The sequence below is a fragment of the Elaeis guineensis genome, chromosome 1, assembly GCF_000442705.2.
Source record: "Elaeis guineensis isolate ETL-2024a chromosome 1, EG11, whole genome shotgun sequence".
Taxonomy (NCBI): domain Eukaryota; kingdom Viridiplantae; phylum Streptophyta; class Magnoliopsida; order Arecales; family Arecaceae; genus Elaeis; species Elaeis guineensis.
In genome coordinates, this window is record NC_025993.2 from 103851835 (window position 1) to 103871470 (window position 19636).

Consider the following 19636-nt stretch of genomic DNA (forward strand, 5'->3'; position numbering starts at 1 on the left):
ACCAACATTTTAATAGAAGATGGGCCCCGACATATACGCCAGAAAGGCATCAGGGCTAAAATCTAAATGCTTGTGCTCCTCTCCCAATGTTTCACGCTGTGTGTCTCGACATGGCAGATGAAATCCGACCCAGACACACAAATAAAATAAAATAAAATAAAATAAAATAAAGCGGATATGAATCGCATCAAAAATAAAATTTATAACAAGAACGAACGATATAAAATAAGTAAAGGACACACAATAAACATCCAATCCTTGTCCAATTCTTATTTGTAAAACAAAAATAAATATAGATATGCATCAATATATTCATATCTTGCTATTTTCAGTCCTGCTGTTTATTCTTTTTTTTATTACTTTACTCAGTGACAAAGATGATTAGTTCAATTGTTCCTTTATATATAGAATTTTTTAGGAAAAACGAAAGGCAAGAGTGGTTAGCTGCTTACCCAGTCACGGCTGGTGCTGTTCCTCCATTGTGTAGCCCGGTCCGAGTCGTCCTGATCTCCAGCACGCATTGTTCACCGTATCATCCATTTTTATTTAAGATGCGTTTGGTTAGTCATTGTTTGTTTTTTTTTTTTTTAATTTTTAAAAAATAAAAATTAAAAAATAATATTTGATAATATCATAAAAAATAAAAAATTAAAATTAAAATAATTATTTTATATATAAAATAATTTTTTTATTTTTTAAAATTTATTTTTTTTTACTTTCATACATTTAAAATATCAAATCAAAAAGTAAAAGATCCGCATCTTTCTCTCGAAGAGCTCTTCACCCCTCCATTTTCTTCTCTTTTCTTTTCTAAATCTTTATCTCTCATCAAATTCTTCATCTGTCATTTTTAAATCTTATTTTTTATTTTATAGCAATGTATTTATGAAACATATTTTTATATTTTTATTTTTATTTAATAATAAAAATAAAAAAATAAAAAATATTTTTTAAAAATTAAAAAATATAATCAAATGCATTCTTATCTACTGGATTTATAAAAGGCTGGTCATTAAGAGGACGATATCGGATTAGCATTGCCGAGATGCAATCGTTTTAAAATATGGGTAGGACGAAACAGAGAGAGAGAGAGAGAGGAGCGAAAGAACAGGGAGTAGGTGTGGATTGACCAGACCAAACCTAAGCTTTGCTACGCACTTTCCATCCCACTTCCTTCCCTGGTGGGTCCTCGTTGTCTGAACCCACCAAACCACGCATCTGTATATAATCACCACCAGCCTTCGTCCCCTCCAGCTCTGGAAAGGACACCCTCTCCTCAGCTGCCTGCCACACCACAGCACAGGGTAGAAGAAAGAAAGCTAATTCTTCTTCTCCGACGACCCACCAACCTCTCATCTCTCTCTTTCTCTTCCACAATTCAATTCCAGTTATAGCGCGTCCGATCACATTTAGCCCGACAACGATGGCGGAGATCCTGCCTCCCCCTTTACCCACTGCCACCACCCTCGGACCCTTAACCCACCAATCCCACTCGGTACCGCCGATTCCCGGGAGACTACCCCAACCCACCCTCCGCTTCCGACGCCACCGCGTCGGATGCATCATGCACCGCCCGGAGATCGCCCGCGCCGGCGGCTCTTTCTTCTACGGCACCGTCGGACCCAGCCTCGCCGACTGGCAGAGCACCTGCGCCATCCTCTCCGCCGCTGGGAAGGGGGAGGTGGACGGTCAGAGCCACGAGGCAGCTCCCGTCCCCGCCGTCGTCAACGGCCACGCGTACGCCGCGGCCGCCACTCTGGATGTGGTGCCGCTGCCACGGCCGCTGACGATCGGGGACCTGGCCCCGGCCCCGATGCACGGGTCCCAGCTCCGCGTGGCCTACCAGGGCGTCCCGGGGGCGTACAGCGAGGCGGCCGCGGGAAAGGCGTACCCGGAGTGCGAGGCCATCCCCTGCGACCAGTTTGAGGTGGCCTTCCAGGCGGTGGAGCTCTGGATCGCCGACCGCGCGGTCCTCCCCGTGGAGAACTCCCTCGGCGGCAGCATCCACCGGAACTACGACCTCCTCCTCCGGCACCGCCTCCACATCGTGGGGGAGGTCCAGATGCCGGTGCACCACTGCCTGGTGGCCCTTCCAGGGGTCCGGCGGGAGTGCCTGACCCGGGTAATGAGCCACCCGCAGGCCCTGGCCCAGTGCGAGCTGACACTCAACGGCATGGGCCTCAACGTGGCCCGCGAGGCGTTCGACGACACCGCTGGCGCCGCCGAGTACGTGGCCGCCAACGGGCTCCGGGACACGGCGGCGATCGCGTCGGCCCGGGCGGCGGAGCTGTACGGGCTGGAGGTGCTGGCGGACGGGATCCAGGACGACTCGGGCAACGTGACCCGGTTCGTGATGCTGGCCCGGGAGCCCATCATCCCGCGGACCGACCGGCCCTTCAAGACCAGCATCGTGTTCGCCGACGACGGGGAAGGCACCTCCGTGCTCTTCAAGGTCCTCTCCGCCTTCGCCTTCCGGGACATCTCCCTCACCAAGATCGAGAGCCGGCCCCACCGGAACCGGCCCATCCGGATCGTGGACGAAGCCGACGCCGGAACGGCCAAGCACTTCGACTACATGTTCTACGTGGACTTCCAGGCGTCGCTGGCGGAGGCGCGGGCGCAGAACGCGCTCGCGGAGATCCAGGAGTTCACCTCCTTTCTCCGCGTTCTCGGCAGCTACCCCATGGACATGACCCCCTGGCCGCGGGCCCACGACGACACCGATCCTGCTTCCAACCCGTGAATCAATCAATCCGTCGATCGTATCGATCATCGATGCGATGGTGGCGTGGTGAATGGATGTCCGCCCTTTCTCCTTTCCCCTCCCACAGACCTACCTACCAAATTGCCTGCCTGTCTGAACCTGTTCGTTCGTGTTCTTCATCAGAACCACCCGTACATCGATCCATCAATTTCCCAGCGCGGCGGCTGCTGATGGACGGCCGTGATCCCTTCTTTCTTTCATTTTCTCCTATCTTGTTTCTTTAAGAAGAACTTTGTATACAGAATTGCAGATACCCTCTTCTCTAATTGTGAGTTTTTGCCCTTCATGTCAATTTGTTGGTCAACCGGTGCCATCACGGAAAGGTTGGTGAGATCGCAAGGCGCCAAGTGTACTTGACTCCGTCAGTCGCCCGGTCTTACTCCTTATTTCCTTTGGGTGGCCTTAATTTTTTTTTTCCTTTGTTTTTATTATTCGTCCACGTGCATTCTGCTCTGCTGACGGTACTGTCGTGTCGTGTTCCGTAACCTTTGTGTCCATTTGGTTTACGGTCGTGATGATCATAAAACTAAACGCCGGTTGTGCTTCATGATAAATTAGTGTACCCTCAATTACTTTTTGAGCGACGACATTCTTCTGCAGCATAAGCAAGGCTATTACGCTTGTAATGTTCCTAAATATTCCTAGCATACGATCGATCACGTGGTTTACTTCTTTCGTGGATAATAATATAACGGTATGTCTATTGTCAAATAATACTTTGATTAGTCCTATAATCTATCTAAAATAGTATTTTACTATTACTATCAGTACTTCAATTAATTTTAGCTCTTCGTCATGAGTTCTTTGAATACAAATTCACATAGCATAGCGTGGTACCATGGGTAAATTTGTCCATTTTCCTGAAAACGTCTGGAAACCCTAATAAGCAAACAAACACCATCTCCTAAAACCTCACGAGCATCCCAATATACCTAATGAAAATTTTATGAAACACAAATTACCTTTGAAACCAAACAATCAGGTTTCATATCCAGATTTCACCAACACCCATTTCATATGAGGGATTAGAGGACCTGTGATAACCTACTTATATTTATATGGGCTGGGAAGAACTTGGATATCTATATAACATATTATAAATGGTCATTTTAATAAAATCTTGAATTGTTATAAATGATATTAAAATAAACTTAGTCTATGACTCATATTGATAAGAGGATAATAATATAGCTTGATCTTTTTGGGACCGACTACTGATTGATTATAGTATTTGTAATTAGATTTAGTTAGATTTATCTTTTAGTGTGGAAAGAACATTAGGTTTTAAGTAGAAGAAGCAGATAAAGATTTGTGCATTCACATGTTTAGTCCTACATCAGTTATATATGACATAAATCTTATGTACATATATGATGCCAAAGAATGAGAATAATTTTTTTTTGGCAAATATATTTTAGAGAGGTCCCAGGTTATTGTAAATGGTACTAGAGCTTATGCAACTCATGGGTTACGCCGACTAGATCTAGTGTGGGATTTTGTGGGGCTAATTTTTGGTCAATCATATATAGTGTTTATCATTGAAATTGATTTGATTTAGATCCTTGGTATATCAAGAACATTAGAGTTTAGATGGAGGAAGCATAGAAATGCATGTAGCCTCATATCAATTATATATTTAATCAAAAAAATGAAAAAAAATATATATTTTTTTTCTCTCTGAATGAGATCTCGGATGTCATGAGACTAGCCCTTAGTCATCACGTTTGACATAGCGTTTATAAGAAGTGGCACTCAAATATGATTCCATAAATGGATGAGTAGGATGTATTTTGAAGCACGATGATGCACAGAGTATCAAAGCACACAGGTAGCCATGCGAATTCTCTATCCACAATGATGTTTTCTTTTCTTTATTTTGTTTGGGGTCTTCTTACATCAACAAGTGATGTGACGTCAGTACAGAAGATGATATGCCATACGGCTTTTGTTGCCTTCAATTTGGCATGGAGGAAAATAAAAACATTTTGTTAGCCTCCAAAACAAATAATCGTATATGTCACCAGGCCGCCATACCAGTTCCGTTACGTGCGAAATCGTGACACTCCAACTACCGCTACTTCGAACCTAAAATGTTTTAGACTTTTAGCAATATCAGTGTAAACATGGTTGGTGGCAGAGAGAAGCATACCTGCCACTCATCTCACCGGATTACTTTTACTTCTGTGCGTTAATCAACCATATCGAGTCCTTTATGATTGGATATGTGATATATAGTCCTTTGTGTGAGGATCTGTAATGTCTTTCTCCTTTATCTTTAAAATCTTTTTTATTTTTTTTTTGGGTTTGATTCACTTTTATTCAAAAATTCTTTTTTTTATTCTCCAAATTCAATTAGATTTATAATGATTCTTCTACGGCAACCTCTGATTTATCATTCATACGATACTCATAAACCTCCTCATTTAATTCATGATACAAAAATCTTTTAATTTTTCAATCGCCATCACAACTTACACAAAATTTATTGTCAAGTTTCATAAAATTTTCTCCATAACCTGACATTGATCATTTATATTTCACCATCGAATCTTATTAGCCATTTTATTTTTTTATTTAAAAAATTGATATTATTACTTCTAATCTTTTTAAAATAAAAAAATCTAAAGCAATGTAATCCTATGTAATCTACCCAGCACAAAACACCAAACAATAATCAATAAAAATTAAAATAAATATTTTTAAACTTGGTCTACCAACTCGTAGGCTATCAAAATACCAGCGTGTATAGTCCAATTTAATCGGCTTGAATGTAGCCATGCGAAGTCTCCTCACACAATGGTGCTTTTTTTTTTTATCCAATTAGATCCAAAGGTGGAGTCACGTTTTAGCTTAAAGGTTCAATTGAATCTTCAAATTTTGATACAATATCCTTAGAAATATATAAATATTATTTAAAAAATTATATATATATATATATATATATATATATATATATATATATATATATATATATATATATATGAATCTTCATAGAATAAAGAACCTTAATTAGTTTAGCGGTTTGAATCCTAACTTTCCATCCTCCATGTTTCATATTCAAAATTTTTTTATTTTTTTTCTCATTTTTAATTAATATAATATTATTAAATTTTTATTTATTTATTTATTTATTTATTTTAATTTATATGTTGAATTTTTAGGATGGAAATTCTGACTATGCCGTTGGTTAGATCAACAAGCGATGTCACTGCAACAGAAGTTGATGTGAACGCATCAGATTTTTTTTTTTTTCTTGGTAAAGAACGCACCAGACTTTTTTTTTTTTTTTTTCTCGGTAAAGATTGGTACAGGAATCAGACTTCTTTCATTGACTTCAATTTAGGAGAGAGGGGGAAAAAAAAACGCTTTGTTAGCCTTCTAAAACAAATGATCGTATACGTCACTAAGCTAATACGGAGCTTGCGTACAAGCTTTGACCGCTATAGCAGTGCCCCACCAACTAATTTACATGTGAAAACGTGCGACTTTCCAACAACCACTCTTCGAACCAAAATGTTCTAGAAATATCAGTATCAACATGGCTTGGTAGAAGAGAGAAGTAAACCTGCCACGTCATCTCACAAGATTACATTCATCTAAGACAATAATTTCTGTACGTTAAGAATCATGTCTAAGTCCTCTGTGATTGGTTATGTGATAGATTTGCTACGTTAATGCCGCTAAAGATACGCATTAATATATGTAGCCATTCTTTCCATTTTCTCGTTGGTCCGTCGTTTTTTCCATTTCTCCGTCGAGACTCCGAGTGCAGCATAAATCAAAAGGCGCGGTTGGTTAGTGTGAACAGGGACCGAGACTGCAGACCCCCTTCAGGTTGGGCCATTGACCAGAGGGGCGTGGTGGGTACGTGCGAGCGTAATTCTTTTGGTAAAGGGAGCGTCATTTTTCCCTATCCAGCCAAGCTTGCGAATTCATATAATGATAGATAGATACCTCCCCGCCCTCCTCAACGTCATCGTTGATGTGGGAAGATCGGAGGCCGTTTAACTGTTTCTGCCCTTAGATCATGACGAAATTATTCATAAACTATAGTAAGTGTACTTTGTTATTAGACTCCCTAATTAATTTGTTGGAGCGTTAACATCAACCATTAATTTTTTTTCATTTTATGAGTTATAGACATATAAGTAGATGAGCAGTTTTGTTAACAACCCTAGTTGACATGCGACACTTTCATTTTTTATGTATATATAATTTAATTTCCATTGTGGTTATTTTGAACCTAATCCTAATAGCATCCTAATCCTAATATCATCTTGCATCTCCATTGACTTTTCTTCATAGGGATACACAGAGGGCTAGGTCACCCGGCAAAATCATAAACGGGCTGGGTCAACAGTTCAGTTTCTTGGCGGCCCAATTCAAGTCTTAGGACCCACTGTGTGGCCGGACTGGATGGCCGTGATGCCTTCCTTGACTAGGTTCATGACATATATGTAAGTGTTTTCCACCATTCAATGCAAGAACAGTTTCATAATTGTTTTAAAATTTTTCAAGCAGTTGTTATAAAGCAATTAGATATGGACTAGTAAAACCGACTCTCTACATCCTTTTCTCTCAATAATTTTAGGAATAGTGATGTCATGGAACTTAACCTTGGAACCAAAAAAGAGGTCCATGCCGTATGGCATGAGAGAATTGCTGCAATCCACTGGAGGTGAGACTTATAGGAGAGAGTTCTGGATGCAAAGAATCAATCCTCACGTGACATGTGGCAATGACTTATTTGTTTTCTTTTATGCCCCATGGATCACCAAGGATTTTTATATTGGCGAAGCAAGAGGCAAGGGTTATCAAACATTGCTGAGTAAAATAGGAGAGGAAAATCAGAAGAGCACAAGTAGAGCCCCAAGAAACGAAGTGCCATAGCCGGCCAACCAGTCTGCGTTTTTGTTGGCCTTGAAATCGATATGTAGCTTGAAATGAGCACAACAAGTCATTCAGGAACCAAATATCAATAAGAGAGAGCAGATCTCAACACATCTCCTGTATCCGTTAATCTAATTGATGATATGCCTGATTAAAGAAAAATTTGAGCCTGTATTCAGGTTATAGGCCTAGTGCCCGGTCTATATTATTAATTCTGCTTGAGTTAATGAAATACTGGGACAGTGCCAACTGGTAAAGTTGGTGAATTCATTCAGGGTTGGTATGATAGATTTTCTCCCTTTTTTTTTTTTCATTCTTTAAAAAATATATTGGTCCAGAACTGGGCAAAGCCCAAACGGATGTCTTAAACCTAGTCGTGATTCATATGCTTTCTCTGCGTCCGTGGTGCGCATCCAGTCAGCCTGGTTGGCATATTTCCACGGATCCTGTGGCTTCACCATCAAGCCTACCAAACCAAGTGGGCCCGTCCCTATAGGTACACCAACCTTGGGTTTTGAGGACTCAGCGCACACATGCTACACGTGTGAGGACTGCGACAGCCTGTGAGCCATTTCCGGAAGCCCAAATTTGGAACTGGTTTGACCATCTTCGTACGTCACTTTCTCGGCCCACTTCGAAGGAAGTTAACAGCACGATTGCACCTGCTCTATGCTCTGGCCTCCGGGTCAAGTTAGATATTGTTGGAGCCTGTCATATCTGAAGAACAAATCATGTTGGATATCCCCGGCCCACATAATATCCAGCCCATGTGTCCATTGTAGTGAAACGTGATGCATTGATTTTCTTAAGAAGCGTTTGTAAGCTAGAGCGCTTCCGGTGCCTTGCACCCAAATTTTTCATTCTATAACAAAAAAAAAAAAAGCTCACTTTTTTTTTTTTTTGATAAAATGGATCATTCAACTTGTTGGGTATAAAATACCCACAGTCGAAGTTCTCAGCGGGATTGATCCTTGCGGGCTCCGTCATCAACTTCAACCGCTGGTAAGCCCCGCCCGGACTCCTACGGGAGCCGGACTCCGTCGCCAACTTCAACTGCCGGTGAACTCCGTCCGGACTCCTACGGGAGCCGGACTTTGTACCTGACTTTAATTGCAGGAGGACTCCGCCCGGACTCCTACGGGAGCCGGGCTCCGTCCACGACTCCAAGGGAGACTCCGCCCGGACTCCTACGGGAGCCGGGCTCCGCCCACGACTTCAACCGCAAGGAGGACTCCGCCCGGATTCCTACGGGAGCCGGGCTCCGTCGCCAACTTCAACTGCCGGTGAGCTCCGTCCGGACTCCTACGGGAGTCAGACTTCGTACCTGACTTTAATTGCAGGAGGACTCTCCCCGGACTCCTACGGGAGCCGGGCTCCGCCCATGACTTCAACCGCAAGGAGGACTCCGCCCGGACTCCTACGGGAGCCGGGCTCCGTCGCCAACTTCAACTACTGGTGAGCTCCGTCCGGACTCCTACCGGAGCCGGACTTCGTACCTGACTTTAATTGCAGGAGGACTCCGCTCGGACTCCTACGGGAGCCGGGCTCCATCCACGACTCCAAGGGAGACTCCGCCCGGACTCCTACAGGAGCCGGGCTCCGCCCACGACTTCAACCGCAAGGAGGACTCCGCCCGGACTCCTATAGGAGCCGGGTTCCGTCGCCAACTTCAACTGCCGGTGAGCTCCGTCCGGACTCCTACGGGAGCCGGACTTCGTACCTGACTTTAATTGCAGGAGGACTCCCCCCGGACTCCTACGGGAGCCGGGCTCCACCCACGACTTCAACCGCAAGGAGGACTCTGTCCGGACTCCTACGGAAGCCGGGCTCCGTCGCCAACTTCAACTGTCGGTGAGCTCCGTCCGGACTCCTACGGGAGCCGGACTTCGTACCTGACTTTAATTGCAGGAGGACTCCCCCCGGACTCTTACGGGAGCCAGGCTCCGCCCACGACTTCAACCGTAAGGAGGGCCCCACCCGGACTCCTATGGGAGCCGGGCTCCGTCGCCAACTTCAACCGCTGGTAAGCCCCGCCCGGACTCCTACGGGAGCCGGGCTCCGTCGCCAACTTCAACTGCCGGTGAGCTCCATCCGGACTCCTACGGGAGCCAGACTTCGTACCTGACTTTAATTGCAGGAGGACTCCCCCGGACTCCTACGGGAGCCGGGCTCCGTCGCCAACTTCAACTGCCGGTAAGCTCCGTCCGGACTCCTACGGGAGCCAGACTTCGCACCTGACTTTAATTGCAGGAGGACTCCCCCCGGACTCCTACGGGAGCCGGGCTCCGCCCACGACTTCAACCGCAAGGAGGGCCCCGCCCGGACTCCTACGGGAGCCGGGCTCCGTCGCCAACTTCAACCGCTGGTAAGCCCCGCCCGGACTCCTACGGGAGCCGGGCTCCGTCGCCAACTTCAACCGCTGGTAAGCCCCGCCCGGACTCCTACGGGAGCCGGGCTCCGTCGCCAACTTCAACTGCCGGTGAGCTCCGTCCGGACTCCTACGGGAGCCGGACTTCGTACCTGACTTTAATTGTAGGAAGACTCCCCCCGGACTCCTACGGGAGCCGGGCTCCGCCCATGACTTCAACCGCAAGGAGGACCCCGCCCGGACTCCTACGGGAGCCGGGCTCCGTCGCCAACTTCAACTACCGGTAAGCTCCATCCGGACTCCTACGGGAGCCGGACTTCGCACCTGACTTTAATTGCAGGAGGACTCCGCCCGGACTCCTACGGGAGCCGGGCTCCGTCCACGACTCCAAGGGAGACTCCACCTGGACTCCTACGGGAGCCGGGCTCCGCCCACGACTTTAACCGCAAGGAGGACTCCGTCCGAACTCCTACGGGAGCCGGGCTCTGCCGCCAACTTCAACTGCCGGTAAGCTCCGTCCGGACTCCTACGGGAGCTGGACTTCGCACCTGACTTTAATTGCAGGAGGACTCCGCCCAGACTCCTACGGGAGCCAGGCTCCGCCCACGACTCCAAGGGGGACTCCGCTCGGACTCCTACGGGAGCCGGGCTCCGTCCACGACTCCAACCGCAAGGAGGACTCCGCCCGGACTCCTGCGGGAGCTGGGCTCCGTCACCAACTTCAACTGCTGGTAAACTCCGTCCGGACTCCTACGGGAGCCGGACTTCACACTTTACTTTAATTGCAGGAAGACTCCGCCCGGACTCCTACGGGAGCCGGGCTCCGTCCCCGGCTGTGACTAAAGGAAGACTCCATCCGAACTCCTGCGAAAGTCGGATTTCGAGCTCCTCTTGGACAGATGGCTAACTACCTCTCCTCGCCAGACAATCCAGCCGGACTTCAACCGACAGACCTTCGCCCCCTGGCGCGCTGCAGTAACAGCCGCGATTCTGCTCCATTCCCTGCAGTAGATCCCCACGCAGCTCCATCACTCCACGACTCTGCTCCACTCCCTGCGGCAGATCCCATGCGGCTCCATCACTCCACGACCCTGCTCCACCACCTGCGACGGATTCCACGCGGCTCCATCACTCCTTGGCAGGCCGTAATAATGGCCACGGCCCTGCTCCACTCCCTGCAACGGATACCGCGCGATTCTCCTATCCTCTGGCAAGTCGCGACAACGGACGCCGCTCCGCTTCTCGTGGTCGACTCCACGTGGCATGCCCCGGTAATGGCCACGGGTCCACCCCACTACTCGCCGCAACAAACTTTTTCTGACCACGGGCGGCCTACTACCAGACGGTTACAGGCGTCACCATCAGTTTGTTGCCCCCTCCGCCTATAAAAGGGAGGAACCCTAGATACGTTATTCCATAAGCTTTCATTTTCACCAAAAAACTCTGCTAAAATTTTCATTTGAGCACTCCATTCTTGTTGAGGCAGAGAATTGACTTGCGCGTCGGAGGGTCTTGCCGGAGCAACCCCACCTCCGGTTTAGACTTCTTTTGCAGGTCCCGACGGCGACCGTGACTCCCTCGACTCCAACTTCTCCGGCGCAAACGGATTTTTGCACCAACAGGATTGGCGCTAGAGGAAGGGCCTGTGTCTTCGCAGTATCCTTGTTCTTAAAGGAGCGCTCAACGGGACCGCCCCCGGACATCTCTTCCGGCGTCCCCTCCCCCCTCTTTTCTCCACTTGGTCCTTGCTCGATGCCTCCCCGCAAGGCGTCCACGCGACGATCCACGACCTCCGCGGCCAGATCCCAAGCTCCGACCTCCCCTCCTATTTCTCAACCTCCTCCTCCTCCGACGACGACGGCGGTCGGCGCGGAGCAGTTTGATCTGCTAGCGCAGCAGGTCAGAGGCCTCACAGAAGCTGTGCAGGCTATGCAGCGGCAGCAGCAGCCGCAGGCATCAGTGCGCCTGGAAAGGGTGTTGTCGGAACACCAGAATCCGCTGGCGGGGCGGGCCACTTGGGCCAGCCGCCCCATCCTTTCTGGGAAAATGAACCTGAGGGTGGAGAGCCCTCAATCGGAGCACGACTCCACCCCTGGAAGATCCCTGCCCCCATTCTGTCAGAGGACCCTCGAGACTCGAAGTCGAGAGGATTTTCTAGATCGAAGACTCCAAGAGATGAATCGGCGAATCGAAGAACTCCACCATGCTCCCCCCGCTTATGGTTAGGATATTTGCACTGATCCTCCCTTCTCTCAAATGATCATGCAGGAATCGATCCCGCCAAACTTCAAGCTCCCCCAGTTCGAAAGCTACGACGGGACCTCGGACCCGGTTGATCATCTGGAAGCCTTCCAGACGATGATGCTGCTTCACGGTGCTCCCGACGCCATTCTATGCCGGGCCTTCCCATCCACCTTGAAGGGAGCGATGAGAAACTGATACTCGGCTCTGAAACCGGGTACCATCTTTTCCTTCGATCAAATGAGCCACCAATTTGTGATCCATTTTGTCAGTAGCCGGCGCCCCCGGAAGGGTTCGGAGTCCCTCATCAATATCAAGTAGAGGGAAGGGGAGTCCATTCGAGCCTACATCAACTGTTTCAACGTCGCGGCGCTGGAGGTCCGGAACTTGGACCAATCAGTCGCAATGGCCGCTCTGAAGGGCGGCCTTCAGAAGAATGACCTTTTGTTCTCCCTAGAGAAGTACCCCAGGGATTTTGCTGATTTGTTGGCTCGGGCTGAAGGATACGCCCGAGCGAAAGAAGCCTTCAAAATGAAGGACGAGGAGACCGCGAGAGAGCGGTAGGCGGGAGACTCGAATAAGCCCGCGGTCAAAAAAAGGTCGAGAGAAGCTCGGCCGCGTTCTCGATCCCCTCCTGGGCACAAGCGTGCCCATACTCCACCCCGGGTGCGCAGGCAGAGGAGTCCGGATCACGGGGTTCGGCGGGGTTCTCCATCGGGAAGGTTCCGCAACTACGCCCCCCTCAATGCCTCGAAGATCCAGGTACTGATGGAGGTCAGGGAGCAGCTCCCTAGGCCGGAGAGGATGCGCACACACCACGGGAAGTGCAACCCCAATAAGTTCTGTCTCTACCACTGCGACCACGGCCACGACACGGAGGAATGCATCCAGCTCCGAGATGAGATCGAGGAGCTCATCCGGCGAGGTCGACTCGACAGGTTCATCCGACGCCGGCCTGAGGGTAGAGGAGATCAGCCAAGGGCCCTGCCGCAACCTGAACCGCCAAGAAGGGAGGAGCAGCCCGGAGATCGGTCTCCCATCGGGACCATCGACTCCATCGTCGGAGGGCCTCAAGGAGGAACAGACCTCCCACAACCATGGGACTCAGAAAACCTGTAAATGTATTGCTTACGATTTCGCCTTGAGTCTAAATTCTTTTCAACTTGACATGCTCTTCCCATTTGGCATGGATTTGTCACGACTGGGTATAACCCTTTCAAACGCCTAAAACAAAGTTATGTTAGGAACGGGAGGAGAACCTCATCCTAACATACCTAAAATGAAAGTCCGATTATCTTGAGATCGGATTGGGGGAGAGGCCTTACAATGCCCTAATGCGCCCCCACAGCCATGTCAGGAACGGAGGAGAACCTCGTCCTGGCATGAGCAAAGTCAAAGGCCCGGTTCTTTTAGACCGGATGGGGGGAGAGGCCTTACAACACCCTAATGCGCCCCCACAGCCATGTCAGGAACAGGAGGAGAACCTCGTCCTGGCATGAGCAAAGTCAAAGGCCCTGTTCTTTTAGACCAGATGGGGGGAGAGGCCTTACAGCGCCCTAATGTGCCCCCACAGCCATGTCAGGAACAGGAGGAGAACCTCATCCTGGCATGAGCAAAGTCAAAGGCTCGATTCTTTTAGACCGGATGGGGGGAGAGGCCTTACAGCGCCCTAATGTGCCCCCACAGCCATGTCAGGAACAGGAGGAGAACCTCATCCTGACATGAGCAAAGTTGAAGGCCCGATTCTTTTAGACCGGATGGGGGGAGAGGCCTTACAACGCCCTAACGCGCCCCCACGGCCATGTCAGGAACAGGAGGAGAACCTCGTCCTGACATGAGCAAAGTCGAAGGTCCGGTTCTTTTAGACCGGATTGGAGGGAGAGACCCTGGTGATGGCCCTTACGTGCCCCCGCGGTCCCATTGGGAAAGGGAGGACCTCGTCCTGATGGTGACGAAATCCGACCGCTCGACAAGATCGGATGAAGAGAAAAGGCCCCTCAGCGGCACCTCCACACTCCTATGCACCCCCGCAAAAAGCGAGGGGAGGGCCCTCACTCTGAAAAGAGGAGGAAAATTAAAGAGGAAGAGCGACGAGCTACGATGGAAACAGATGAAGGACGAACCACACCAAAGACCTAAGGAACCTCGTCTCAACAAAGATGGAGAGTTCCTACCAAACACCCCTGGCCTCTAAGAAGGCTCTCGACATAGGTCAAGAAGATAGCGACGTCCCCGAAGTACTGCGGAGTTCAGACCACCAAGCTCGAGCTTACAGCTATGAACGATGAGGAAGGCAAACCAACGTATCGACGACTGGACGCCTCTCAACAACGCCAACATCAGACAAGTCGAACGACAAGAGAAGTTCGACGGACGATAATTTAATACAACGCGCGGACGAGATAACACGAAATCCTCTTTTCATTCCATTTGCGAAATATACACTACGAAGCCCGGAAGGCCAAAGAAAGAAAAGCAAAACGACAAAAGCGGGACGAAACAACAAAGAGAAAAATATATACATGAAAAGACAGAAGGACAAAAAGAGCCCTAGGGAAGCTCTGCTCCTTCCGACCTAGAATTATCTGCTCCACCCCTCATCCAGGACTGCCTTAGATTCTCAATTTCTTTTTCTAGCTCTCTCTTTTTCAGCAGCGCGTCCTGGAGCGCCCGACGAAGTCGCTGGCTCTCGGTCTCCGCCTCTTTCTCAGGACCTCAGATTCCACCTCCGCGTCTGCGACGGACTGCTGCTCATATGCCAGCTGGATCTTCAATTGCTGCAGCTCAGTCATCCTTTCCTCGAGGGTGACAGAAAGCCCTTCGACGGTTCCTCTCAAGGACTGGAGTTCATCGGAATCCCGGACAGAAGTCAGCTGAGCCCTGTCAGCCAGCTGCCTCTGAAGACGGGCGACTTCGTCGGTCGCCACCCTGAGTCTCCCTTTATATTCCTCTACCTGCCGGCGCCAACCGGCCCGATGCATGTCGTAGCTCACCTCGGCGTTCTGAAGCTACTGCTAAAGGTCGGAGACCTTCTTCGACCACTCCCGATCGCCGTCGGCCCGGGCCAAGAGTCGGGACGAACTTCCTCCCAGCCGACCGATCTTCTCTGTCGCAGCCGACAGTTCCACCTTGAGGGCGCTAATCTTGACGGCTTGAGCCCAAATTTGGTCACTGGTGCTCTTCTTGCATTCCTCAAGCTCCTTCGCGAAATCCGCCTTCCTCCGGCTATACTCCATGATCCCCTTCACGTGGAGATTTCAAAAGTGGGTGGCCTCCGTGGTGGCTTCAGAATGACCTTCTCTCAATCTGCGAAGCTCGCCTTCCATCTTTTTTGACTTTTTCGTCAAGTGAAAGACTGACTTCTTCAGCCGCTGGATCGTCGACTTCAGCGAGATCCCCAGGGGCAGGGGAAGTGCTTCTGCAGGACACTGCCATCGGAAGGCAAAAGCGTCAAAACACGACTCATCGCAGAAAGAAAAGCAGAGAGAAGAAAGGGAGGAGGGAGAAGCCACCCACGATAAAAAGTTCAACTTTATTGATTGGATGATTCTTGAAGACAAAAAGGAAAAGAAAAATTACGGTAAAATAAAAATACAAGGTCGGAGGTCTCAGACCTCAGGGGCAGGGGTTGGAGAACTCGACGTCCCTGGAAGGGGGGCTGCGATAGCAGTGGTAGCGGGCGAGGGACCGGCCTCGTCTTCGGACTCCTCACCTAGGAAGCTGAGGTCGAGCTCTGAAAATTTTCTGGCCACCTTCTCTTGGCAGAGCTCGAACCCCTTGATGAACGCCTCCTGGCCGAATTGGACATTCAAGTCCCTCATCTCTGCGGAAGTCTTGAATTCCTCTACCGCAAGGACCCTGGCCTCCGAGACCAGGACTGGAATCTGCTCAGCTAAGTTGGCGACCTCGGCCTCCGCCTTTCTCGCTGTCTCCTCCAAGGTCTGCTTCTCCTCCTCCCGGGCTTGTTTCTCTCTTTCCAGGGCCTCTTGGAGGGCGACTACTTCGGCTGCCTTTTCTTTAAGGCGGGCGACCTCGGCCCGGCAGCGCTCCTCCACCTGGACGACGTCCCTCCTCATCCGGTTTGTCGCCTCGATATTGGCGAGGAGATGGTGCCCAATCTACAAGGGCGACAAAGGGGTCAGAATAGGGGTCGAATAGCCGGTTAAATAAAGATTTGTTTACCTCGAGGAAGGACCCTAGGGAGTCCCAGACCCGCTGCTCAGGATCGGCGCGGTCGATCCTCTCGACGACTTCCGACAGGATGCAGCCGTCGATTAACCGCCTGATCAAGTCCCTGTCATTGAAGGGATTCTCCGGCTCCTCTTCGGAACAGAGGGACTCGTCGGTGGTGGCTCGACGGCTACTCACCCTGCGGGCCACCGACTTCCTTCTCTTCCCCCTCTCGGCTACGGGCGCCTCCATGGGGCGGACCCCCGAAATGAGGGCCCCAGTCGGTGGACTCCTCGAAGAGGCCTGGGGGGCCGTAGGTTCGGCGTCCGAGGGAATGTCGATTGCTGGAGCCGCCTGGACGGGCGCGGCCAAGCTCGACTCCTCCGCCCTGATCCTCTTTGTCGATCCGGCAACCGCGGCACCCTTTCTTTTGTGGGCCTTGAGGCCCCTAGCAAGCATCCGCGCTGCTTCAGCGTCCATTCCTTGAAAAAAAAAAAAAGGAGAGAAGAGAAAAAGAAGAGAAATCAGAAATCAATAATGGAATGAAAAAAGAGTGGCAAAAAAAAAAAAAGAGAAGAAGAAAGAAGAAGGACAGAAGAAAAGAAGAGAAAGGAAAAGGTGAAGTACTCGCAGGATCCTGGGGGCTCAGGCCGATGTTGAACAGAAATTGCTCCCTCAGAAGGTTGGGAAGGGAAGGAGCGTAATAGGCGAGAAGCTTCCGGGCAGCCTAGAGGTCATCCTCCCCCAGGCTGGGGGCCCGGAGGACAGAATCCCTCAGAGAGCTCCAAGGGGGCAGGCCCAGCCGCAGGGTCGGGCAGTGGACGAAGAGGTATTTCTCCTTCCAGTTGTGGATTGAAGAAGGGGCACCTTTCAGCAACCCCTTCTTCCCGAACTGAGGAGAGAAGTACCACCAGTCCTTCGCCGAAGGATGACGCTTGAAGGTATATAAGTGCCTAAACAGGGAGAGGGACGGTTGGACCTCGACTACGTGGCAAAGGGAGAGAAACCCTATCAAAAACCTAAAAGAATTTGGAGCAACAGAAGCCAAGGAGATGTCTAAGAAGCGGAAGAGGGCGACAACAAAGGACGGAAGCGGAAGCCGGAGTCCGACACGGAACGCCTCCTGATACAGGCAAAAACGACCGGATGGGAGAGTGCTAGCCCGGTCGGAGGGGCCAGGCAGCTCCAGGTTGTACTCCGGAGGAACTCCATACTGAACCCTTATCAGAAGGAGTTCATCCGGAGTCAGGGAGCATGGGATGGCGCCCGGTGCAAAAATCGGGCGGGGCCCAGCCCCAGGTGCGGGTTCGTCTACGGAACGAGGGACCTGGGGGGTTGAGGCGGAAGAACTCCCAGAACCGCTGGGAGCAGAAGAGCCGGAAGACATTCCGAATAACTCCGAATGAAGACTCTAAAGATCCCAAAGAAGACGGACAGGACAAAAGACGGGAGGCCAGAGGAGACTAACTCAAAAGAATACAACAAAAAAAAAATGGCAAAGAAAAGACCTCTAGGTGGCGGGAAGAAAGATGAAGGTTCTGAGACTAACCTAGATCGCTCTGAGGGATGCAGAGGGGCGAGGACAGGGACGACTTGAAGGGCGCCTATGGTCCGAGAAGACGCCAACAGAAACAGGGCTCTCGAAGGAAGGGCAGATACTGGTAGAACTCTGCAGCGGGATAGGGCCCCTAAAGGTGGAAGGACGGGTTTAAATAGACCCTGGGATCCGGCACCAAAATGATCGCGAATCCTCCCAGGCCAGCCCGCGCCTGACACGTGTCCCACTCGCCCCGGCAGGCGGCTAAAAGCGGCTGACGGTTAGCAGGGCCATTATTGCGCCGTACCTGGGTCAGTGTACCAGCAAAAATTTCGAAGAGTCCCTTCGTATCACCCCGATTCGAAAAGACTCCAGCACGCGTACATTTAATGCCAAAATATCTGGGGGCGGTCGTGCGCAGGATTCGAGGGGACAACTTCGGCTATGCCAATCTCTCTGTACTTCCTTCATTCGAAATTCAAACTCGGAAGTAGGGAGACTGGTGTTGGGTATAAAATACCCACAGTCGAAGTTCTCAGCGGGATTGACCCTTGCGGGCTCCGTCATCAACTTCAACCGCTGGTAAGCCCCGCCCGGACTCCTACAGGAGCCGGGCTCCGTCGTCAACTTCAACTGTCGGTGAGCTCCGTCCGGACTCCTACGGGAGTCGGACTTCGTACCTGACTTTAATTGCAGGAGGACTCCGCCCGGACTCCTACGGGAGCCGGACTCCGTCCACGACTCCAAGGGGGACTCCGCCCGGACTCCTACGGGAGCCGGGCTCCGTCCACGACTCCAAAGGAGACTCCGCCCAGACTCCTACGGGAGCCAGGCTCCGCCCACGACTTCAACCGCAAGGAGGACTCTGCTCGGACTCCTACGGGAGCCGGGCTTCGTCGCCAACTTCAACTGCCGGTGAGCTCCGTCCCGACTCCTCCGGGAGCCGGACTTCGTACCTAACTTTAATTGCAGGAGGACTCCCTCCGGACTCCTACGGGAGTCGGGCTCCGCCCACGACTTCAACCGCAAGGAGGACTCCGCCCGGACTCCTTTGGGAGCCGGGCTCCGTCGCCAACTTCAACTACCGGTGAGCTCCGTCCGGACTCCTACGGGAGTCGGACTTCGTACCTGACTTTAATTGCAGGAGGACTCCGTCCGGACTCCTACGGGAGCCGGGCTCCGTCCACAACTCCAAGGGAGACTCCGTCCGGACTCCTACGGGAGCTGGGCTCCGCCCACGACTTCAACCGCAAGGAGGACTCCGTCCGGACTCCTACGGGAGCCGGGCTCCATCGCCAACTTCAACTGTCGGTGAGCTCCGTCCGGACTCCTACGGGAGCCGGACTTCGTACCTGACTTTAATTGCAGGAGGACTCCCCCCGGACTCCTACGGGAGCCGGGCTCCGCCCACGACTTCAACTGCAAGGAGGACTCCTCCCGGACTCCTACGGGAGCCGGGCTCCGTCGCCAACTTCAACTGCCGGTGAGCTCCGTCCGGACTCCTACGGGAGCCGGACTTCGTACCTGACTTTAATTGCAGGAGGACTCCCCCCGGACTCCTACGGGAGCCGGGCTCCACCCACGACTTCAACCGCAAGGAGGGCCCCGCCCGGATTCCTACGGGAGTTGGGCTCCGTCGCCAACTTCAACCGCTGGTAAGCCCCGC

The 19636-nt window shown here is 50.9% G+C and overlaps 1 protein-coding gene across 1 annotated transcript; it reads left to right on the forward strand.

Moving 5' to 3' along the window:
* The first annotated feature begins 1235 nt into the window (after positions 1-1235).
* On the forward strand, positions 1236-3030 carry LOC105038203 (arogenate dehydratase/prephenate dehydratase 6, chloroplastic). Its single transcript, XM_010913928.4, has one exon. The coding sequence runs from the start codon at positions 1424-1426 to the stop codon at positions 2741-2743; it is 1320 nt and encodes a 439-aa protein (XP_010912230.1). The 5' UTR covers positions 1236-1423; the 3' UTR covers positions 2744-3030.
* Positions 3031-19636: the final 16606 nt, after the last annotated feature.